The following is a 20,397-nucleotide window of genomic DNA, read 5'->3' as shown; positions in this document are numbered from 1 at the left end:
GACAGAAAGCTTTGGAACAGACATCACAAGCCTTCAAAACATTCTGGGAAAACATTCATTCGCAGCAGCCTTCATTACTGAGATGTGATATTCAGAAATAACATAAAGAATGGAGGATTCCATAGCAGCAACAATGTGAGACTGTCCAAAAAGCGTTAATACGAAAGGAGGAACTCAACAAATATAAATGAGGATAGAGATAGATCTAGCAATTATAACAGAGATTGAAATAAGGGATGGTAGTGCTGGAGTGGTATTGTCACTAGCTTAATAATCTAGAGACTCAAGCTAATGTTCACTGCACGTGGGTTTGAATCACTCCATGGCAAATGGTGAAATTTGAATTCAATGATTATCTGGAACTAAAAGCTAGTCTACTAGCAACCATGTAACTGCTGCTCCTTGTCACAAAAAAAAACATCTGGTTCACTAATATCCTTTAGGGAAAGACATCTAGGTGTCCTTACCTGGTTTGGTCCATATGAGATCCCAGAACGACATCAATGTGGTTGACTCTTAACCGCCCTCTGAAATGGCCCTAGCAAGCCAGTCAGTTCAAGTGGCAATTAGGGATGGGCAATAAATGCCAATAAAATAAATATAGGCCATGTCCCATTATTGTATAAAAAATTTAGGAAATGAATGCCCAGAGTCTGTTCAGATTTTGTTTTTTAGTGATTTATTGTCACTCTATGATAATCCAATGATATGTGTATAAATCACCATAATCCGGCACCATTTTAATTACAGAAATTATAAAAATAAATAATTGAGACAAAGTTAAGACAAAGTTCACCTTTTGTTCCCTCCACAGCTCCTGGGTTTCTAAAGTGGCTATGGGACACTGCTGCCGAAGCTGCTCCTGAAGAAGGGTTCTTCCCGAAATGTCGACTCGCTTGTTCCTCAGATTCCTTCAATCCTGAGGCTGCCAAAGTGATGATTTCCAGGCTGGACCTACCAGGCTGCCATCGCTGAAGCCAACACCACTGAATCGCCATCATCGTCAGGAGGAACAGACCGGACCTAATAAGTTGCCAGCACTGAAGACATCACTCAAGCCGTTGCCACTTCAGTTGCTGCTGAAACCACCACATCGCTGCCATAGCCATGAGGAATGAACTGGGACCACCGTGCTGCTACTGCTGTAGTATCTGCAGAAACCACTGTCCTTCTGCCAGGAGGAATGGACCAGAGTTCTGCTGAGTCACCAGTGATAGAGCCTTTCCTCAGGCCACAGCCACCATGGCCATGAGGAATGGACATCCGGATCCATCATGCTGCTGCTGCCCTAGCAGGCTCTTGCTACCGCCTTCCCGCACTGTAGCCACTGAAAAAGGGTGAATTTTGATGCAAAAGAGAATTTTTTAAAAAAGTTTGTAGGCAAACAGGAGTGTACAGGTTCAGGAGCCCAAATGTTTCCTATTCTGCTCCCGCCACCATCTTCTTTAGATATGATTAGAAATACCATTCTGCAGTTAATTGTCCTGAATGGAATAACAAGGTTTTTGAAATTAAACACAACATGGAAGGATCAATTGGAGAAATTGGTGATGCTGATCAAGGAAAAAGCTACTGAACTGATTACAAAAAGCTTGAGCATAGTAATGACTCTTAGTTCCAGTCTTATTCAATTATGTTAGGTAATACATTCATGTTCAAACTATGTGAAGTAGACTGATTAAAATGTTACTGAGATTGTTTAAATAATAAGGACCAATGTAAGATTGACATATTTAAAGGAAACTTTAAGGGAAGTTCTACTTTCTTCAGGTTTGAGGATGACAATGTGCTGAAATCACTGAAAAGTGTGGTAATTACAGTGTCACATAGAGTCATAGAGATGTACAGCATGGGAAACAGACTCTTTAGTCCAACTTGCCCATGCCGACCAGATATCCCAACCCAATCTAGTCCCACCTGCCAGCACCCAGCCCATATCTCTCCAAACCCTTTCTATTTCATGTACCCATCAAGATGCCTTTTAAATGTTGCAATTGTACTAGCCTCCACCACTTCCTCTGGCAGCTCATTTCATACTCCTCTGCGTGAAAAAGTTATCCTTTAGGTCCCTTTTATATTTTTCCACTCTCAGCCTAAACCTATGCCATCTAGTTCTGGACTCCCCCACCCTTTGTCTATTTATCCTATCCATGCCCCTCATAATTTTGTAAACCTCCATAAGGTCACCCCTCAGCCTCCAGCGGAAACAACCCCAGCCTATTCAACCTCTCCCTATAGCTCAAATCCTCTAACCCTGGCAACATCCTTGTAAATCTTTCCAGAATCCTTTCAAATTTCACAACATCTTTCCGATAGGATGGAGACCAGAACTACAAGCAATATTCCAAAAGTGGCCTAACCAATATCCTGTGTAGCCACATCATGACCTCCCAACTCCTGTATTCAATACTCTGACCAATAAATCTGAGGTAAACCTTTTTCAAGATATTTTCAGGACAGATGTAGTATCAAGTGAAATACTCTTACTGTTGAACAGGCCATCTATCATAAAGCGTCAAATGAAACTGGACATGGTATATGACAAGACAATTACTTTTGGGAAGTCACTGGATTTACAGATTGCACAATCTAGATATTATTGTATTCCCTGAACAAATCCTAACTTCCCAAACAAAAATAGAGAGTAGTTGGTGTTGTTGGTGTAAATAGGGAGGTGTTCAAAGGGAAAAAGACAAATTATTTTAAAACTACATTAGACGTTTGCTCATCTATCTTCTGAAATGTTAAAAATCCTCCTAAAGGATGCAAGACAATGGTTGTGTACTCTAAACTTACAGAAGTGATCATCAATAAAGTGTTCTATATAAGAAGTATAGGAATAAATCATCACAGCGCATTGTGAGTCTCTCATTAGCAACAGACTTTAGCAAAACTGTAGCAGTGGACATGAATAAAGAACAAGGGAAAATATTTCATCTTGCAATTTATTGACATGTCGATTACATTTAGTCATTCTATAACAATATATAGCAAAAAGAAAAGAGCATTAGTCATCAAGATGATGGAGAAATGGATTGCAATTAGACTGGGATCACAGGCTGAATTCCTTACCGACAACTGGATTGGGGTTGGGAATGTGGGGGGAAAAGGTGAAGTGTTTGCTAATGATTAGGGATACAAAAACATGTACATTTGTGGCAATGAATACTGGACCAGAGAATCGCTTTAGCATTGGAGTGTGTGAAAGAAATCACATCATAGGTGAAATGCTTCATAATATTCTAGTGAACAAACCAAGTTATAAATTAATACCTGCACAGGAATGGATAGTTAATGCAGATAACCCACTGCAAATGGTTGAGGTCTACAGTCCAATCAGTTTAGGAGAAAATTCAAAATATTCCTTCGGTAATGTGAGATCAACTCTGGTTTGACAAAAATCATGGAGAGAAAGAGCTTTCATTAAAGCTCAGGTTTCATAGAAAACTCAGCAAACTTTAAAACATTGCAATAAACCATCAGAAATAAGTTTTGATCCAAGGAACATAATATATCGGGAAAGAACAGGGCCAAGTGTAAAACACCAAGGTGTGTTAGAGGTAGCGATCAATAAGCACTCATTTTACCAAACACTTAGCATGCATTCCTTGCAGTTAATTGGCCCTGATTCCCACAATTAAAGAATCTATGCAAGTCATAGTAAATGATAAGACACACAAGTTGACAATTCTGAGGATCATTTTATGACAGCTGAAGGTCTTACTCACAGATGCCCTATAATATTCCTAGTCTTGCTGATACAAATGAGTATTAATGATACTTTACACATACTGATTAGTGGAGAGTGTTGATTCATTGGTAAGTGGGCTGTGATTGGTAGAGGGGTTGACAGGGAGAGTGCATTAGCTAATAATGATTGCCAGTTAACTGCCAGCACATATTTATGTTTTAAAGCAGGTAAGTTACCAATGAATCTGTTTTCTTCTCTCATGCAGTACAGACGTTGGTTGACTCTTTAATTGATATTCTTGCAAATTGTCCTCATGAGTGCAAGACAAAAGCTTTGATAAAATATATCTTCACTCTTGGTCTCATTGTGCTGTTAAGAATATCTACAGAGTTTCTGAAGTAGGGAATCATTAATTTTATTTAAGCACAATTTACTTTGGAGTCCTCTTTCCCTAAGACTTCAAGTATAGAATCATACAGTACGGAAACAGACCCTTTGATCCAACATGTCCATGTCAACCAGGTTTCCTGAAATAAACTCAACTAGTCCCATTTGCCTACATTTGGCCTATATCCCTCTAAAGGTTTCTAATACATGCACCTGTCCAAATGCAAGCAGGACTACTGTCTGCTAGCACTCACATTTAGCTGACATTAAGCAAGGTCTGGGACTCTGTTTTCCCAAATAAGAGAGTGCTGTCAGAATAACTCAGTTTTGATGTCATTGTCATTCTCAATGAATGTCTTTGTCACATTGATTGCATGAATGAAAATATCCTTAACAGTAATTCAATTTGAATGATAAAATCATATAAACAGAGAACCAAAAAAAGAAATTCCTTCCCTTTACAATATAGCAAACTGGTCATTATTAACTTATCTAAATATTACAAAGAACTACAACATAATTTCCAGAAACTAAGAGAATGGGTTCATTACAGATATAGTGAATAGATGTAATAAGCAGAAAATGACTGACCTTTAAATTATTTCTTAAGTTTTTCCATATTGAGTACTGAAGTTGGGACATCATGTTCCAGCTGTAGAAGACATTGATACAGCCACATTTGGAGTTCCACATACAATTCTGGTTGCCCTGCAATTGAAAGGATGTGATTAAACTGGAAAGGGTGCAAAAGGATTTACAAGGAGATTATCGAGTCTGAAACATTTGAGTTATAAGGTGAGGCTGGATAGGCTGGATCTTCTTTTCCCCTGGAGCATAGGAGGCTGAAGACTGAACTTATAGAGGTTTATAAAATCATGAGGGGCATAGATAAGGTGAATAGTTAAGATCACTTCCCCAGGTGAGGGGAGTCCAAAACTGAGGTTTAAGATGAGAGGGAAAAGATTTAAAAGGGACCTGATGGTCAATTTTTTCACACAGACTATGGTGCATATATGGAATGAGCTGTCATAGGAAGTGGTAGAGGCAGCTACAATTACAATACTTAAAAGACATTTGGATAGTGCATGGTTAGAAAAGATTTAGAAGGCTGTGGGCCCAACGTAGGTAAATGGGACTAATTCAGTTTTGGAAACCTGTTCGGTATGGACAAGTTGGGCTGAAGGGTCTATTTTCATGCTGTATACCTCTATGACTCTATAATTAAGCAATATGATTAAGTAATTTTGTCATTTATTTTGTTACACATATTTGAAATTATGTTATTAATAAAGAAAGTATTTGACGTCAGAATTGCAACTTTATTTCCAAATGCAAGTTTAGTAGTATGTAACTTATTTAATACACACAATTCTCCACTTTAGGTTGCTTTCAAAATTGGTCAGTCATGGATAATTTACATGTAACAGATTTGAAAATAGTAATTGCTCTCTATTGTAATTCTTATTTTGTACATAGATCAGTCTTCTTCCAAAATCTTACTTCTGTTCGTCATAGCATGCAGTTTGTTATGTTTTTAGAACAGTACACATTATAAGATATTTAATGTTACTGTTAAATATTTTGCTTTTGGATAAGTAGTCTGGAAGTTGTGAATTAAAGTCAGGTTTTGAAACGGAATACAGTAAGAATGGCTATCTGTAGGATTGTACCGTGAAGGACACCAATTTTACATCCAGGTCTATCTCCTAACACTGAATTTGAACAGGAAATCAGTGCATACGCCATCCACCCATGCATGTGTCATTTACACTGATGTCCTTACTGTGCTCCCATTGAGTGGTACCCACGTCCCCTGCCACTCCCAAACCCTGGCCATATCACTTGCTACTCTATTATGACCATTCATACCTGAGTCCCTTGCTGCTCTGCTCAGCTTTGAATCCACCTGCTAGCTCCATTGGATGTAAAAGAATCCATGGAATTATTTTGAAGAGCAGCAGCGGAGTTATCCCTCATGTCCTGGTCACATTTTTATACCTAAGTCAACAACACAGGAAACAAATTATTTGATGGATATCACTTTGCTGTTTGTTGGAGTTTGCTGTTTATTTATTTTCTTATTCTTTCACAGGATGTCAGCATTACTAGCTAGGCCTGCTGTTACTGCTGTTCCCTAATTGCCCTTCAGAAGGATGAGCCGGCTTCCTGAATCACTGACATTCATGTCCTGTAGGAATACCCGTAATGCTGAGAGAGGGAGTTCCACGACTTCATCCAGTGGTTGAACAGCAATATCATCCCAATTTAGGATAGTGTGTGACTTGAAAGAGAACTTGTAGGTAACACTCTTGTGGTTTTGATCTTCTAGGTGGTAGTGATCATGAGTTTGGAAGGTTCTATCAAACAAATTGCGGTAGAACAATTGTGGAGGAGGGATGGAGAGAGCAAATGTTTTAAGGTGGTGGATGGGATGCTAATTTCGTCCTGATAGCGATCAGCTTCGTCTGCATTGTTGAAACAGCACTCATCCAGGCAGATGGGGGAGTGTTCAGTCTCATATTTGATTTGTGGCTTTTCTTTTGCATTACAACATTTACTACAATTCAATCCTACTTAGTTGGCTGCAAAACACTTTGAGACGTCCAAAGGTTTTGAAAAAATGCATGTCTTTACTTATGTTTAGAACATGAACGAGATTAACGGCCGACAAAGACTCACCGAATTTACTTAATGTTAGAACGTGACCACTAGCATAAACCAATCCTGGTGATCCGCAGGCGGTTCCCTTATAATTTTCTCGGGATACGTGACTTTTTTTCTTATCACGGAAGGCACGATTTATTTGTGTACAGAATAACCGATCGGCATATCATTAACCAAACAGTCTTGTATCAACATTTGGGTTGCACTTGTCAGGTTAAAATCTGCAGGTCAGGTCAGATCACTTGTGACCCGTGCGTGTACCTGGTGCCAAACAGTGAAAAGAGTGGATTGTTTGGTTCACAAGCTCAAACATATTATTGTGTGGAGTAGTAAAGTTACTGCTGCCTTAACGGGCTCAATTTTAATTAGTTTTAATTAGCCATACAGTAAGAAATTAAAGAGGTCATTACAGAAATGATGAGGAAGCTTGAGGTCCTGGGAGAAAGGGGAGGGGATTTATTCAAATATTTGAAGGGCAGAATTTAACAGCGGTCAATACATCTCAGGGGAGTCCGTCTGACGTGTAAACAGTGGGAGAAAATCGATAGTAATTAAAGAGAGTTTAGATCAGATTTAATGATCCTGAAGTGGCTGAGTTTCACAGCTGATAGAGGGAAGGATCTCTGGCGATTTACTTTCCCACCATCTCCTCAATCTTCACTGACGCCGCAATGTATTTTAAATTGCTCTGTCCTCAGTGAAGTGCGTCAGGGTCTAATAACACCCTCCCCTGGGAAATGTGACCAGTCCATTCCATTGAGGTGGTAGTTCTGTAACTTTGCTGAGGATAGGTAGAAGCGGTTTTCCTGACCCACTATAGTAAAGTCTTGATGTCAAGTCACGGTATCTCATGGCAACCTGGATCGTGCCTATTAATAACAGGCAGCCCGAATCTGGGAACAGGAGCAGCAGTGTTGCCCAACACCCAACTTTCCAAAAGGACATCAATCCTGATTGTAATGAATGGCAAAGTGCAATGGGCTCAATAGACACCAGTGCCGCCATCTACTCCCGTCCAGCTTTTGAGGTCACTTCTTGGTTTCAATGTTAAATTTGCTGCTGTTGAGGAACTGAATGATCGGAGTCCCATTTTCCCCTTTTGTGAATTCCAGCTTCGACAACGTCAACATCCCATTAAAGTCCATAATCACCAAAACTTAGTATTTCACTCTGTAAACGGCCCAAATGATGAGCCCATTAGATACATGTCCTGCAACTAAATAATTAAATGAACATGTCTTGCACCCAGTGTGCACATTCAATTTAAAAACAGGTTCACTTTCGCTATGAACGAGTAAATTCAAAGTTGTCAAGGACCCTCGCTGTCCTTTATCCTATAAATACCACAGGCAGCTGTTTGATTGCATGGGCAACACTTTATAAAGACAATTCAAATCCCCAGTTGGATGGGCTGCCTGAGATTCTTAACGGCGTTGGAATCGCCCTCTCTATAAACTTTCCAGTCATGGTTTAGTTGGTTGACGATTTATGAGTCTCACAGCAGTTACATCGCGGTCAGAGCTCGGGTGCAATTTCTCCTCGACTCCTGGTCTCGTAGTACAGCCTGGGACAATTCATGGCCAATCTGGTTCGCCCGACTTGGGTCTGACTTGGGTGACAAATGACCCAAAGCGCTGCTTGGGTTAAGTCCGGAGGCAGCGGATTGGCCCCTGGCAGGGCTGGAATTGGCTCCTGATAAATCCCTCGCTGCTTCCAGATTAATTTACAGCGCGGAACTGGCAGGACTGCAATCTGTTTGCTATCGAGTCAAGCGTGAAACGGCGATGTCACGTTCAGCGAAATAAATAGACAGCATTTATGGTTTGGATGATGCTCTAAGTTTGTTTACTCTCGTGTGTTGGGTCAGTTCAGGGTCGGGTCTGGCCGGACGGGGAGGGGAGAGCAACTTTTCCCGCTCCGAGAGCTGGAGCTACCATGGCCAGCCTGGACTTCTCGGAGGTGGAAGCTTTCCTGGACCGGCACCCCGACCTCTTCGAGGATTACCTGCTGAGGAAGGGCAGGCGCGAGTCGGTGAGCAAGTGGCTGAGCCAGCACAAAGTTCGCGGCTGGGCGGCCGAGCAGCAGCAGAGCCTGGCCCGGGAGACGGGCTGCAGTCCCCGCCGCTCGTCCCAGAAGGAGCTCCGCGGGAGTTTCGCCCGCTCCAGAGCCATGGCATCGCACCGGACCTACGACGAGCACGTCCCCCCGCGGGGCCCGGAGCCCCCGTCCTCCGGCAGCGGCAGGAGGGCTCTCCTGAGGAAAGCCAGCTCCTTGCCCCCGACCGCCGCCCACCTCTTGAGTGCGCTGCTGGAATCCAGGGTGAACGTCCCGCAGTACGCCTCCGCCGCCGCCGGCTACAAGTGCAAGCTCAAGGACTCCAGCGAGCGCGAGTTCTTCCTGGAGCTTGTCAAGGACATCTCGAACGACCTGGACCTCACCAGCCTGAGCTACAAGATCCTCATCAACGTGTGCATCATGGTGGGCGCGGACCGCTGCTCACTCTTTCTGGTGGAGGGGCCGCCCCACAAAAAAAAGTTGGTCTCGAAGTTCTTCGACGTTCACTCGGGGACCACGGTGGTGCCTTCCTGCAGCATGGAAAACTCCAACGAGGTGCAGGTACCCTGGGGGAAGGGAATCATTGGCTACGTGGCTGAACACGGAGAGACGGTCAATATGCCTGACGCCTATGAGGTAAATCTTCCCTTTTCATTGCCGAAAATTGTCACCTTTTTTTTCTACTCAAGGGCCAGGGCTGGGTTGTTTGGTCAACTATTTTCTGCCCTTGGTTTTCATACCACCTATTCTAACACTGCAGCCAGAGTTTTGTTCTCTTGCTGCCTTGGTTAGTTGGCTTGGCCAAAATAAATTGACATAAATCGGTATGGGTTGGGTCTGGTGGGATATAAATACATTTAGATGTAAAACGGTTCATTTTCGTTTTTTTTTAAAAAAGAGATAGGTGCCAGGCCGTCAGTATCCTTCTGGGAGGTAGGAAGGCCATTGCAATGTTTTAGTGTGGCTCTGTGTCTTAAATTTGATTTCCGTTTCAGTAGTTTGGCTGGACAGCTAATTTCCACAGGATTTGGGCAACCTGAAAACTAAAGGGAGATATGGGAATGCTGAAAGAAAGAGGTAAATTGGTTTCCAGCACTGCTTCTGGCCAGGAGGTGCAGGGACACCCGTTCCCACTCAATAGTTGGATAACCCTTACAATTGGGACACAACATGATCAAGCACACTCTGCAGTATTTGTACCTCAGTACCTTCTCACCGCCCCCCCCCAATAATTGAATCCCCCATTGTCACTTTCTCCCATCCCACAATAAAACTTTGATCAATTCTCCTATTTGTTTGTTCCACCCATCACATCCCCAAAGCCCCATGATTAACTCCAGAGCCTAGAAACCACTGTGTATGGTCTAAGCTCAAATTCGCAGGAGCCTTCTTGCCCAACAAGGAGCTGAGCTGGTCAGTCAGTCTGACATCCTGGAGTGGATTCTGTTTGAAATTTAAAAAAAATCTCTTGGGATTCAGAGAAAAGTGGACTTGCTAACTCTACCAGCAAGGAAGTGCTATCTAAGTAAATATCCAGGCTGTTGAGTCAGGAAGGAATTAATGATTAAGTGATGATGAATAATGCTCACAGTGACAAAATTGTTTGCTCATTTTCTGGACACATTGAATCTTGTTTGTGTGGGAATATTAATAGATCTTAACTTGGGATGCAAGTCCTTCAGAATTGTCTGAAAGGGACCCAACATTTTCATGCAGTGGGTGGTGCATGTATGGAATGAGCTACCAGAGGAAGTGGTGGAGGCTGGTACAATTACAACGTTTAAAAGGCTGGGTATATGAATAGGAAAGGTTTAGAGGGATATGGACCAAATGCTGGCAAATGGTACTAGATTTATTTAGGATATTGGGTCTGCATAGACGAGTGGGACTGAAGATGCTGTACATCTCTATAGCTATGAATCTATGTTGCAAAAACTGAAATGAATCTTTAGGTAACTGTAGGAAACAACCTGAGAGATAAAAGATAGGGTCAATTTTTAAGAGTGCTCTTTTAATTTTCTTGGAACATTTGCTTATTAGTTATAATATGAAGAGTTAGAGGATAATATACTGCCCAAGAACTGAAAATCAAACAATTGAGTCATAATGAGCCTGTTCCTTTCCAATTTGTGTGGGAAGGAGGTGTCAGAAGGATAGATGTGTTGAGAAATGAGCAGCAGCAGTATGGGAGTGGGATTGTTGGAGACATAAAATGATACTTCTATGAAAGCATCGAAATACAGTTAGCAACCCTATCCTGAACATTCTTGGGTTTAGCGGTAAGCACAGGTTAGCAATCTCATTGGGATACTAGTGAAAATCCAGCCCCTTTGCCATTTTTGATGCTTTCTTAGTTGTCATTTAAGGGCAAGATGTTTAATTTTTCCCTTTTCAGATAAGTTGCAAGCCAGGAATAGCATTATAGTGGTGGGGCTGGGGTGCTGGATTTTCTCTGGTATCCAAATAATGTTACCACACTGCCCTTACCTCTAAACACACCTGGAAAAGTATGATTTGTAGATAGGTTCCTAACAACCTTTGTAAAATTTGAATGCAGTGTGCTAACTGTCATTTAGGGAAAGAACTTGCAGATTATTTTTCATTCTGTTCATAGAATCCCTACAGTGTGGAAACAGGCCATTTGGCCCAACAAGCCCACACCGACCCTCTGAAGAGTAACCGACCCAGGGCCTATTCCCCTACCCCATTACTCTATGTTTACTCCTGACTAATGCTTCTAACCTACACATTCCTGAACACTATGGACACATTTAGCATGGCCAATCCACCTAACCTGTACATCTTTGGACCATGGGAGGAAGCCAGAGCACCTGGCGGAAATGCGTGAAGACACGAGGAGAATATGTAAACTCCACACAGTCGCCTGAGGCTGGACTTGAACCGAGGTCCCTGGTGCTGTGAGGCAGCAGTGCTAACCACTGCCTTGATACATAAAAATATTTCAGGTCACAACTACCCTGATTACTTCCCCTTTACAGAATTTTATGAATGGTGATGGATGAAGTTACATAATACAAAAGGACTGAGGTATCTGGCCAAGCATTAGTGTATCAATTGATACTGGGTCTGGTGTTCTGCTCCCCTAACTGAACCAATGTTCAGGTTCTCTTCTTCCATGACCAATGCTCGTATCTAACACTCCAGATTCTGAAATCCCCCTCAGCCCAACAGTCAGATTCTGCACCTACCTGAATTTGACTCTCTGCCTCTGCCTGACACCTGCATCCCTCAGACCCTTGCTCTGTGTCTTCTCCCTCGACAGTGTCACTCAGGCTCAGAACCAGTGGGCACTTCATGAAGACAGCTGTTCCAGCCTTCTGTTACTCAGGTGCATAGTGGCTAGAGTAACACCCACCTTCAGCTCCTCCAGTTATAGGTTTCTTCTCACTAACGTTTGCAATTGCTCTCGACAGAGATTGTGTCTCTGGAAGTGCAGCAAGAGTGGGAAGGCAGGAACCTGAGATTGGTGGAATTGGAACAGCACCAGGAGACAGGAACAATAATTGGAGGAGCAGCTCCTCACAGATTCTGCATCTTCCACATAATGGGAAAGATTTTCCTTCAGTTTTCTTTGTGTTTTTACAGGCATTTGAGACTTTTTGAGAGAGAGAGTTCACCTCCCAAATTGATTGGAAATAGTGGTGGGAGGGAAGATGGGTTGGTGAGGTGACTCATTTGTGCAACCATTCACCTCAAGGGCAGAAACTCATTAGATTTTGATAAGTGCATACATGGGATGTACTGATCACAACAACAAACAGCTTCAAAATGGTGCCTAATCTTCCTTCTGGTACTTCTGCCAATTACTTGGTTACTAAATCTCTTGCCTTTGGAAACAGTTTCATTGTAACTACTGTTAAAACACCTCTTAATTTTGAACACCTCAATGAAATCTCCAATTCAACTCTTATGAATAATCCCAGTTTCTGTAGCTTCTTCACATGACACCCCTCACAGTTGGTACTCTTCTTGTCTAACTCCTCTTCATTTTTTCTGAGATATTCCTTGAGCTGTAGTACCTGTGATCATAAAATACTCGAGCTGAGGCCTAATCAGTGACCTTTTTTTACAGTGATGACAACTGTTCAGGTTGAGGTGACAGAACTATGACAACAGGTAATTTGGGATCAATACCTTATCAAATGGCCCCAGCCAATGGAAAAATAGTTGTGCAATGTTACAGTGTGAACTTACATTTCATAGGATGTTGTTGATTTTTACAGCATCTATGCTGCCATCATTAATTAAATGCATTGAAACTGCAGCTAACCAGCAGTTTATACATTACAGAGAGTTTTGATAGCTTAAAAGTCAGCAACAATAATTTAAAGTGGGAGAATTTCTTAGTTTTCCAAAATGTAGAGATAATGTAAATGATTAAGTAAACTATTTTACTTCATTGCCATACAATGACCAGAGAAATTCTTTCCATCAAGTGATAAAATTATTTATTCAATTAATTTTGGAAGAAATGTGTTTGTGCAGTCTTAAGACATTTTCTTATGAATGTTTGGCAGCCATAAATATGTTCAAATAAATATTAATACATTTAATGAAAAACTGGAGGCTATAACAATCTGAGGCATGCATACGTTGGGAGTGATACAGTGCTCGAGACTATCTTGGTGTAATTTCAGTTCTGACAAATTGCTGGACCCTTATTTGACATACTTTGGAAGGATTAATTATTATCCTTAGATTCTGAGTTCTAATGTATCAAAAATGTCAATTTGCATTTAAGTAGGAACATTTTAAAAATAAAAGCTGGCCAGCATCTGTAAATAAGAGGCCGCAGTTGGAATTCTCATCATATGCTAAGAACAACAGTGAAAGTAATAGTTTTCTATTTTTCAGTACAAAGAAATAGAATACTTTCATTTCAACATAAGACCAGCTAGCACATGGGAATATGTATTCATAAGTTTATTCATAAGATTATACTTTTATTTGGAAACAAAAACACAGCCAATTTTAATGCACCAATAAAAATGACAAATGAATATTGCTTGAATGAGCAATGAATGAGGCACATAACTGATACAAATAGACAGACCCGAAGTATACAAAAAAGGCAATAAATAAAGCAGTATGTTACTGAGAAAATTAATATAATCTAAAGGCTTGGAGCAGTCGGCAGTAAGTCTTGAAGTTGTGTGACTTAAGATAACACATAAGAGACCAGCATTAATATTAGTGTAAGACAATGTAGAGAATATAGATGGGCTCTATTACAAATAGTTAGGTCAAGAACAGAGGTTCGATCAAGAGTTGAAGCCTTTAGTAAAGAGGCTGTGTAAGAGAGAATTTCTGTTCTACGATAATTTGAGATCGAAACAATAAAATATTGCAAAAGTTAGACATCAGGCCAGTAACAAAGTTCAGTAATCTTCTGACATTTTGAGATTCTATTTGTTTACTTTTCATTAACATTACAAAAAATAACTCATGCACCCAGAACAGAAATTTTAAAAATCCACCATAACCAATTACAGAGTTCCTGCTATCTCTGAAGTAACCTAATGTGTGTATTTTGTTAACCTTCTCAATAATTTTTGTCCCATCTGAAGGGCTTTGTAAAACCATAATTAATGTCTAAAATATGGAATAGGTATACAGCTATTATTGTGAGCATTTTATTCTCTCATTGTAAATTGCTAGTGGTAAGAATGAGAGAAAAAGGTTTATCATGTTTATTGGTAAAGTTGATTTTATATATTAATTGTATTAGCCTTCTTAGTAAATAACAGACATGATCCCTCCACAAACCTACATTGAATTTGGTATATCCTTCAAAAACAGAATAAAGCCACCCCTGAATTCAGAGCTGCCAGTAATTATAAAATATTGGAGAGCCGTAATCTTAGTTGCTATCATTGTGTAGTGATATCACATTAACTTCTCTAATGGGATTAAGAACCATCCAAAATGAGGATTGAATTGACCCCTCTTCAGTCACCTGGTGAACATCATCACTCAGTGGAACCCTGAAATATAATTTCTAATGATTTCATGAAACTCTCATCTCCCGCGAGATCTTGGAAAATGTTGCTCAAATTTCAGGAAATGTGTTCTTTATTATCATTTTCAAATACACTTGCAGTATACTTTCTCACATCTTAGTTTCAACAAATTTAGAATATATTTGGTCCCCAATAATGTTTTCTTTTGTAAACAGTGATGTACTTGCTATGAAACCCGAGAAAAAGCTATTTATCCTGTGCTATTGACTATCCCCTTCTCTTTGATTTCTCACCTTTTATTTCATTTCTCTTTATGTATATCTGACACCTTTTTCTTCAAAGCACATCACCTGATTAGTTATTTAGTATTCTATAGTTATAATTGTAGGACAGTTCAGCTCAAATGAATCTGTCTAATAATCACAGGGTAATTGCAGAGGACAAAATATGTTTAGTCCAGAAAGATCCTAATCTTAAATCCCTACCCTCTCCTATTTGATGTGATTTGATTTACTATTGTACTGAGATACAGTGAAACATTTCAGCAATCAGTTGATGTTAATAAAAAAAAAGTCTTCCTCTTAATCACTGTTCTGCTCCTCAGAGGGGGTGGATCTGTGGGTGCCCAGCACTGTTCTCTTCAGGGCTGAGGTTCACTGGGACAGGAGAGAGAATCAATTCTGTAAGAAGAATGAAAGCTTGAGCAGGTTAAGAATGCATTAGTATTAATGGTTTTTCGAGAGCAACACAATGAAGCTTAGTGGGTTGATTGCCCATTCAGGTCTTCCATGACCAATCGTTCATTCTCTGGCCGAATCTGGAACATGTTCCTCATGCGGTGTGAGGAACCTCATGTCCACAAACCACCTCGTTGTGGGAGAGTTTTGTCCTGCCATAAGACAAAGGGAGGGTGTGAGTGTGATGACGGGTGGATGGAAGACCACTTAGTGGTGATACAGGAATGGGGCTGGTTTGTTCCCAGTGAGTAAGTAGGAAGTGCAGAAGGCAGGATGTGTTACTAGTTTAGGAGACTGAGGTGGGTGAGAATTGTTGAGTGGGCATGCTGCAAAATAGTGAGAGAGTTGTCCACGAAACTCAGTGAGAGATGTGTGCATTAGCAGAGTTAGCGAGTGGTGGACCTGTGAATGCGATACAGCAGACAGATGATAGTGGCACTTAACCGTATGAATTTAGAAGATCATTCAGCTTCTTTCTGCAATCCTGAGCATTGTGCTTTAACTGGGTTACATCACTGACTCAGGGAGCTACCCAGCATGGCTGTGTTTAGTGGCATGTTTTCAGTCAGTTGCTCACATATTCCCCACCCAATCCACCAGCACGTCCAGGTCCATGACAGTGAATTGATATCCCTTTCTGGGCCATGTCCTGAATGCAGAGCTTTGAGTACTGGAGTGCGAAGGACAGCTTCTAGCTTTGAATGTCAGAAGTGCTTTGCGGCTGGACTCTAAATGTGGCACGAGCTGGGTGAACACTGGAAGGTGCTGGCAATGTGAGCATCTCTACCTCATCCTATATAATTCCATGAAATGGGAACCATAGAGCTCAGAAGCATAATTTAAGGAGGTGAAGAGTGGAACATTATGTGAGTAAAGCTTGTGTGCCATGGTGGAGTGGACACCAGGAATCTCATTAATTGCAAATGAAAGAATTCTGCCCATAGTCAATGATGTATGTTTAATATGTACTTACTGTTGTAATGTCAAAATATATACAGTACGATTCCACAAATGGGAATTTTTTTTTTGTTAATTATAATCTTATTGATTTTTCTTTTACTTTATCTCTGGCTTTTTCAAATGGAAGTAATTTTGATGTCCATTATATTTTTCTGGTGCACTTTCTTCCCTCAAGTCCGTCCTTCCACCTCTGACAAAACTTGTAGTAACATATTTATGCAACTTTTAAAGATTCTACCAAGTTTTCCTTTCTCTCCGCAGTATTCGTAGATTCTTTTCTATCCATTCTCATTTGTTGTATTTATTAACACATTGAGGCTCACATTGATTTAACCTTGAGCTTGTGATTTTAGGAATAAACATATTTATATTTCTGGCCCATATTTATTCTGCATGCTTAACATTATATCTTTAGATGTGAGCTGCTTGGCCCCTGGTTGATATTGGGCTGGATTCAATACACTGTCACGATTGGTTAAAAGGTTGGTGGGAAGGCGTGCGAACAATTCTTTCAACCATTTTACTGCTGTTGAGCTCTAAATTGCGTTGAGGTGGGACTTCTGCTCCTTGGCATTGGCAAACTGACTCTAAGTTCTGCTGGCCAGTCAGAGGCCAGCAGTGATATTCAGTATGGTGGCCACTGCTAAAGCTGCAGTGAGGCCCATGAGGGTGCATTCATTGTCGGAGCCAGTATTACAGGTGAGTCTGGGGTCTTCTGAGGGCACAGGTGAGGGGCATGGGTTTCTAGCATAGAATTGCCAGAGGAATGGTTGAGAAGTAGTATATTAAACCTTGTGAAATCCCTCCAATGGACCTGGGAAATCCATTAATGACATTGTTCCCTCAAGCTGACAAAGCTGTTTAAACTTGGTGCCGGGTTGAAGCAAACCCCATGGGGTGTTAAATAGCCCTCCTGCCCATCATCTTAGCGTCGATGTCACACACTTTAAGGTGGAGATGTAAATGCTGATGGAGAGGGGAGAAGAGTGTTTCGAATTGTAAAAATGTTAAACTGATTTCAAGCCTCTGCTTTTGAAAAAATAAATGTAGAACAGCCTATATGTGGCAGTGACAGTTGAAAAACTGATCAGTTCTCGGAGTTGCAACACCTGTTTGTTAGATTGCCCCAAGAGTTATCATTATTATTTCATTAATAATGGCTGGCTACCTTCCTCAACATACAGTTATCTCAGTGGGGTCAGAAGAAAGTGAGGACTGCAGGTGCTGGAGATCAGAGTGAAAGAATGTGGTGCTGGAAAAACACAGCTGGTCAGGCAGTATCGGAGGAGCAGGAGAATCGACATTTCGAGCATAAGCTCTTCATCAGGAAGGGGACTGAGAGGCAAATGGGAGAGGGGTGGAGCTGGGGGAGCAGAGGTAGCTGGAAAATCAAAAGTTTGATGGTGGGAGTGAAGGTTTAGGTTGGAGAGGAGGATGAAGTGGACAGGTCGGAATGAAAATAGACAGGTAGGACAGTACAAGAGGGCGGTGCCGATTTGGAGAGTTGGGTCTGGGATAAGATGGGGGAAGGGGAAATTGGTGAAATCCACATTAATCCCGTGTGGTTAGAGGGTTCCAAGGCGGAAGAGGAGGTGTTCTTCCTCCAGTTGTCGGGTGATCTAGAGCTAGGCCTGTCTGTCCATCTTCATTTCTACCTATCCGCTCCACCCTCCTCTCCGACCTATCACCATCACCCCCCACCTTCATCTTCCTATCGCATTCCCAGCCCCACTCCCTTCCCATTCATCTCTCAGCCCTTTTGGGCCACCCCCTCATTCCTGATGAAAAGCTTATGCTCGAAATGACAACTCTTCTGCTCCTAGGATGCTGCCTAACCTGCTGTGCTTTTCCAGCACCACTGGGTAAGAGAAGAGGGTGGTTATAAGTTCACAGCTTGATTGACAGCTGATGTAGTTTAGCTGTCATTGATGTGAGGGTTATACTTGCAAGTCCATTTGTTTTGTTAGGATTAAGTATGGAGGGCATTTTGAAGCTTTTAATTTTGTTAATATGATTGCTTAATTATAATAAGGAGTACAATATATTGTTAGATCTTTATTTCATCTCAGTATGTCTTCCAAGGTGAAAACTAGATGAGTTTGACGTGGATCGTGTAAGGACAGGGGAAGTCGCTGGAAAGGCATAGTTTGAGATAACTGAATTAAATCAGCTGAGAGGCTGTGACTTACCACAGGAGTAGGTGAGGGCATGAGTATTAAGTTGACATTGAGACTATAAGTGTCCAGTGTGGAGTTAAGAGTTGTCATGGAGGCTGTGAGGGGCCATAGTGGGTACATGGAGTCATGCATTGGTATGAAGGCTATATGGAGCCATCAGGGTGAATGTCAGGATCAATGTGTGTTGGAGAGTGAGAACTAGATGGTGGCATATTAAACAAAATGACAGACTGTAAGGAAACCAAAATGGACCTTGGCACTCGGCAGGTCTTGTAGCTGCCTTCAAAGTATACTTGGTGTTCTGACATGAGCTACCCCTCTTGGGAATGAAAATCCAGCTCCAGGATATCCAGACCCTCAAAAACGTGCCAAGAGGTTGACATGCTAAGGGGCATTAGATTTCCTCAAAGAACAAAACTAAATGTGGCCTTCAGACAATGAAACCTGCCTCTGGACCCAAATGTAAATAAATTTTGTCCGATATGTTGATCTATTTTATACTTGTGGTATTCCTATATGTACACTTTGTTAAAGATTTGCCTGCCTCAGTGTCTGCCCATTTGTGGTTTCCAGTTCTAGTATATCATTTTCTGCACTGATATGGATATTGCTGTTACCTAACTTCTGTACATCTACCTGAAATCTTGTTTGCTTCATCTCCCCTCTCTTCTCATTTAGATAAATCAAAGCTATGTTAGACAATTTTGAAAAATTTTATCATAAGATAGCAGAAAATAATCCATTATAGTCACTCAGTCTCACTGAAGTATCATTCCTACTTTCACTCTTAAAATTTCTCACTCAACTTCAGAGATTGGAGGTGAAATAACTGCACAGAGGCCAGTATCCCATCACTGAGTCACCCTTTATTTACCATGCAGAGTACTTGTCACTGGTCTGGCTTTCTCAGATCCAGCTGATTAAACATTACCTCTGACACTTCTGTTTTTTTTCTGGTTACAATATTTTATAAAACAAATTACAAAACAGTTTACAAAAAAAAAGAGTTAACATTTACACTGTATACACCAGCAATTTTACAAGGGAGAGGAGCGGCAAAGCCAGACCCCAAACCTCACCGTTCAACCAGTTTACAGGGAGATGAGGACAAACCTCATATCCCAGTTTCACATATAAAAGACAGTGACAATGACATTTGTACATAAAAGGATGATCCACTGACATAAACGGTGCATATAATACAGACCCAGCAAGCCCCCGTCCCTCCCACCTTCCGGCCACTCTAAGGCAGCCCGCCCCTACTCACCTTCCGGCTCTCTGTCCACCCCATGCCCCTTCCAGTTCTCAGTCTGTCCTGACACACCTTTTGACCACCTCTGGGGCAGCCCACCCCGGTACCCACCCGGGGTGACAGCAGGCAGGATGGCCTATCCACTTTCTAGCTTCACTAACCACCCTCAGCACCTTTCGACAACCTCTGGGGCAGCCCACCCCGGTACCTGCCCGTGGTGATGGCGCTGAGGATGGCTACCCGGCTTCTGGCCCTCGGTCTGCCCCTACGTAATCTCCTGTTTATTTTTTTTTTTCTTTTTTTTTCAGTGACAAGCACTGCCCTTCACATCAAAGGGCAATGCAACCATTCCCCTTTTTTTTTCTTCTTTTTTTTTAATGGTGTGTGTGTGTGTGTGCAGGTGTGAGACACAGTGAAAGACACAAAGTGCACGAATCTTTATTCAATTTCCACCACCAGGAAGATAGGAAAACACCCGGGTGGCCAGTGACAA

The 20,397-nt window shown here is 41.5% G+C and overlaps 1 protein-coding gene and 1 long non-coding RNA gene across 5 annotated transcripts in view; one reads left to right on the top strand and one right to left on the bottom strand.

Annotated features, from left to right (window-relative positions):
• Window positions 1–690: 690 nt before the first annotated feature.
• Window positions 691–8,416, bottom strand: LOC122549710. Of its 2 annotated transcripts, XR_006311646.1 has the most exons (4): window positions 6,758–8,416; window positions 5,948–6,076; window positions 4,670–4,786; window positions 691–1,484 (listed from the first exon to the last, which is right to left on the bottom strand). It is a non-coding gene; the product is annotated as an uncharacterized LOC122549710 (long non-coding RNA). The 2 variants fall into 2 exon arrangements; XR_006311645.1 differs by having other exon boundaries at window positions 5,948–8,416.
• An 8-nt stretch (window positions 8,417–8,424) lies between these two features.
• LOC122549709 (dual 3',5'-cyclic-AMP and -GMP phosphodiesterase 11A-like) overlaps window positions 8,425–20,397 on the top strand; it is a 298,915-nt gene continuing 286,942 nt past the window's right edge. For 2 of the 3 annotated variants that reach the window (XM_043689586.1, XM_043689585.1), the window contains exon 1: window positions 8,425–9,433. In XM_043689586.1, the coding sequence (XP_043545521.1) occupies window positions 8,678–9,433 (756 nt within the window). In that variant the 5' untranslated portion in view covers window positions 8,425–8,677. The remainder of the gene's footprint in view (window positions 9,434–20,397) is intronic. The other variant, XR_006311644.1, reaches the window with a different exon arrangement.

The sequence above is a fragment of the Chiloscyllium plagiosum genome, chromosome 5 (genome assembly GCF_004010195.1).
Source record: "Chiloscyllium plagiosum isolate BGI_BamShark_2017 chromosome 5, ASM401019v2, whole genome shotgun sequence".
Classification (NCBI taxonomy): Eukaryota; Metazoa; Chordata; class Chondrichthyes; order Orectolobiformes; family Hemiscylliidae; genus Chiloscyllium; species Chiloscyllium plagiosum.
Note: the sequence above shows the minus strand (reverse complement) of the source record. Positions and strands in the feature narration are given on the sequence as shown.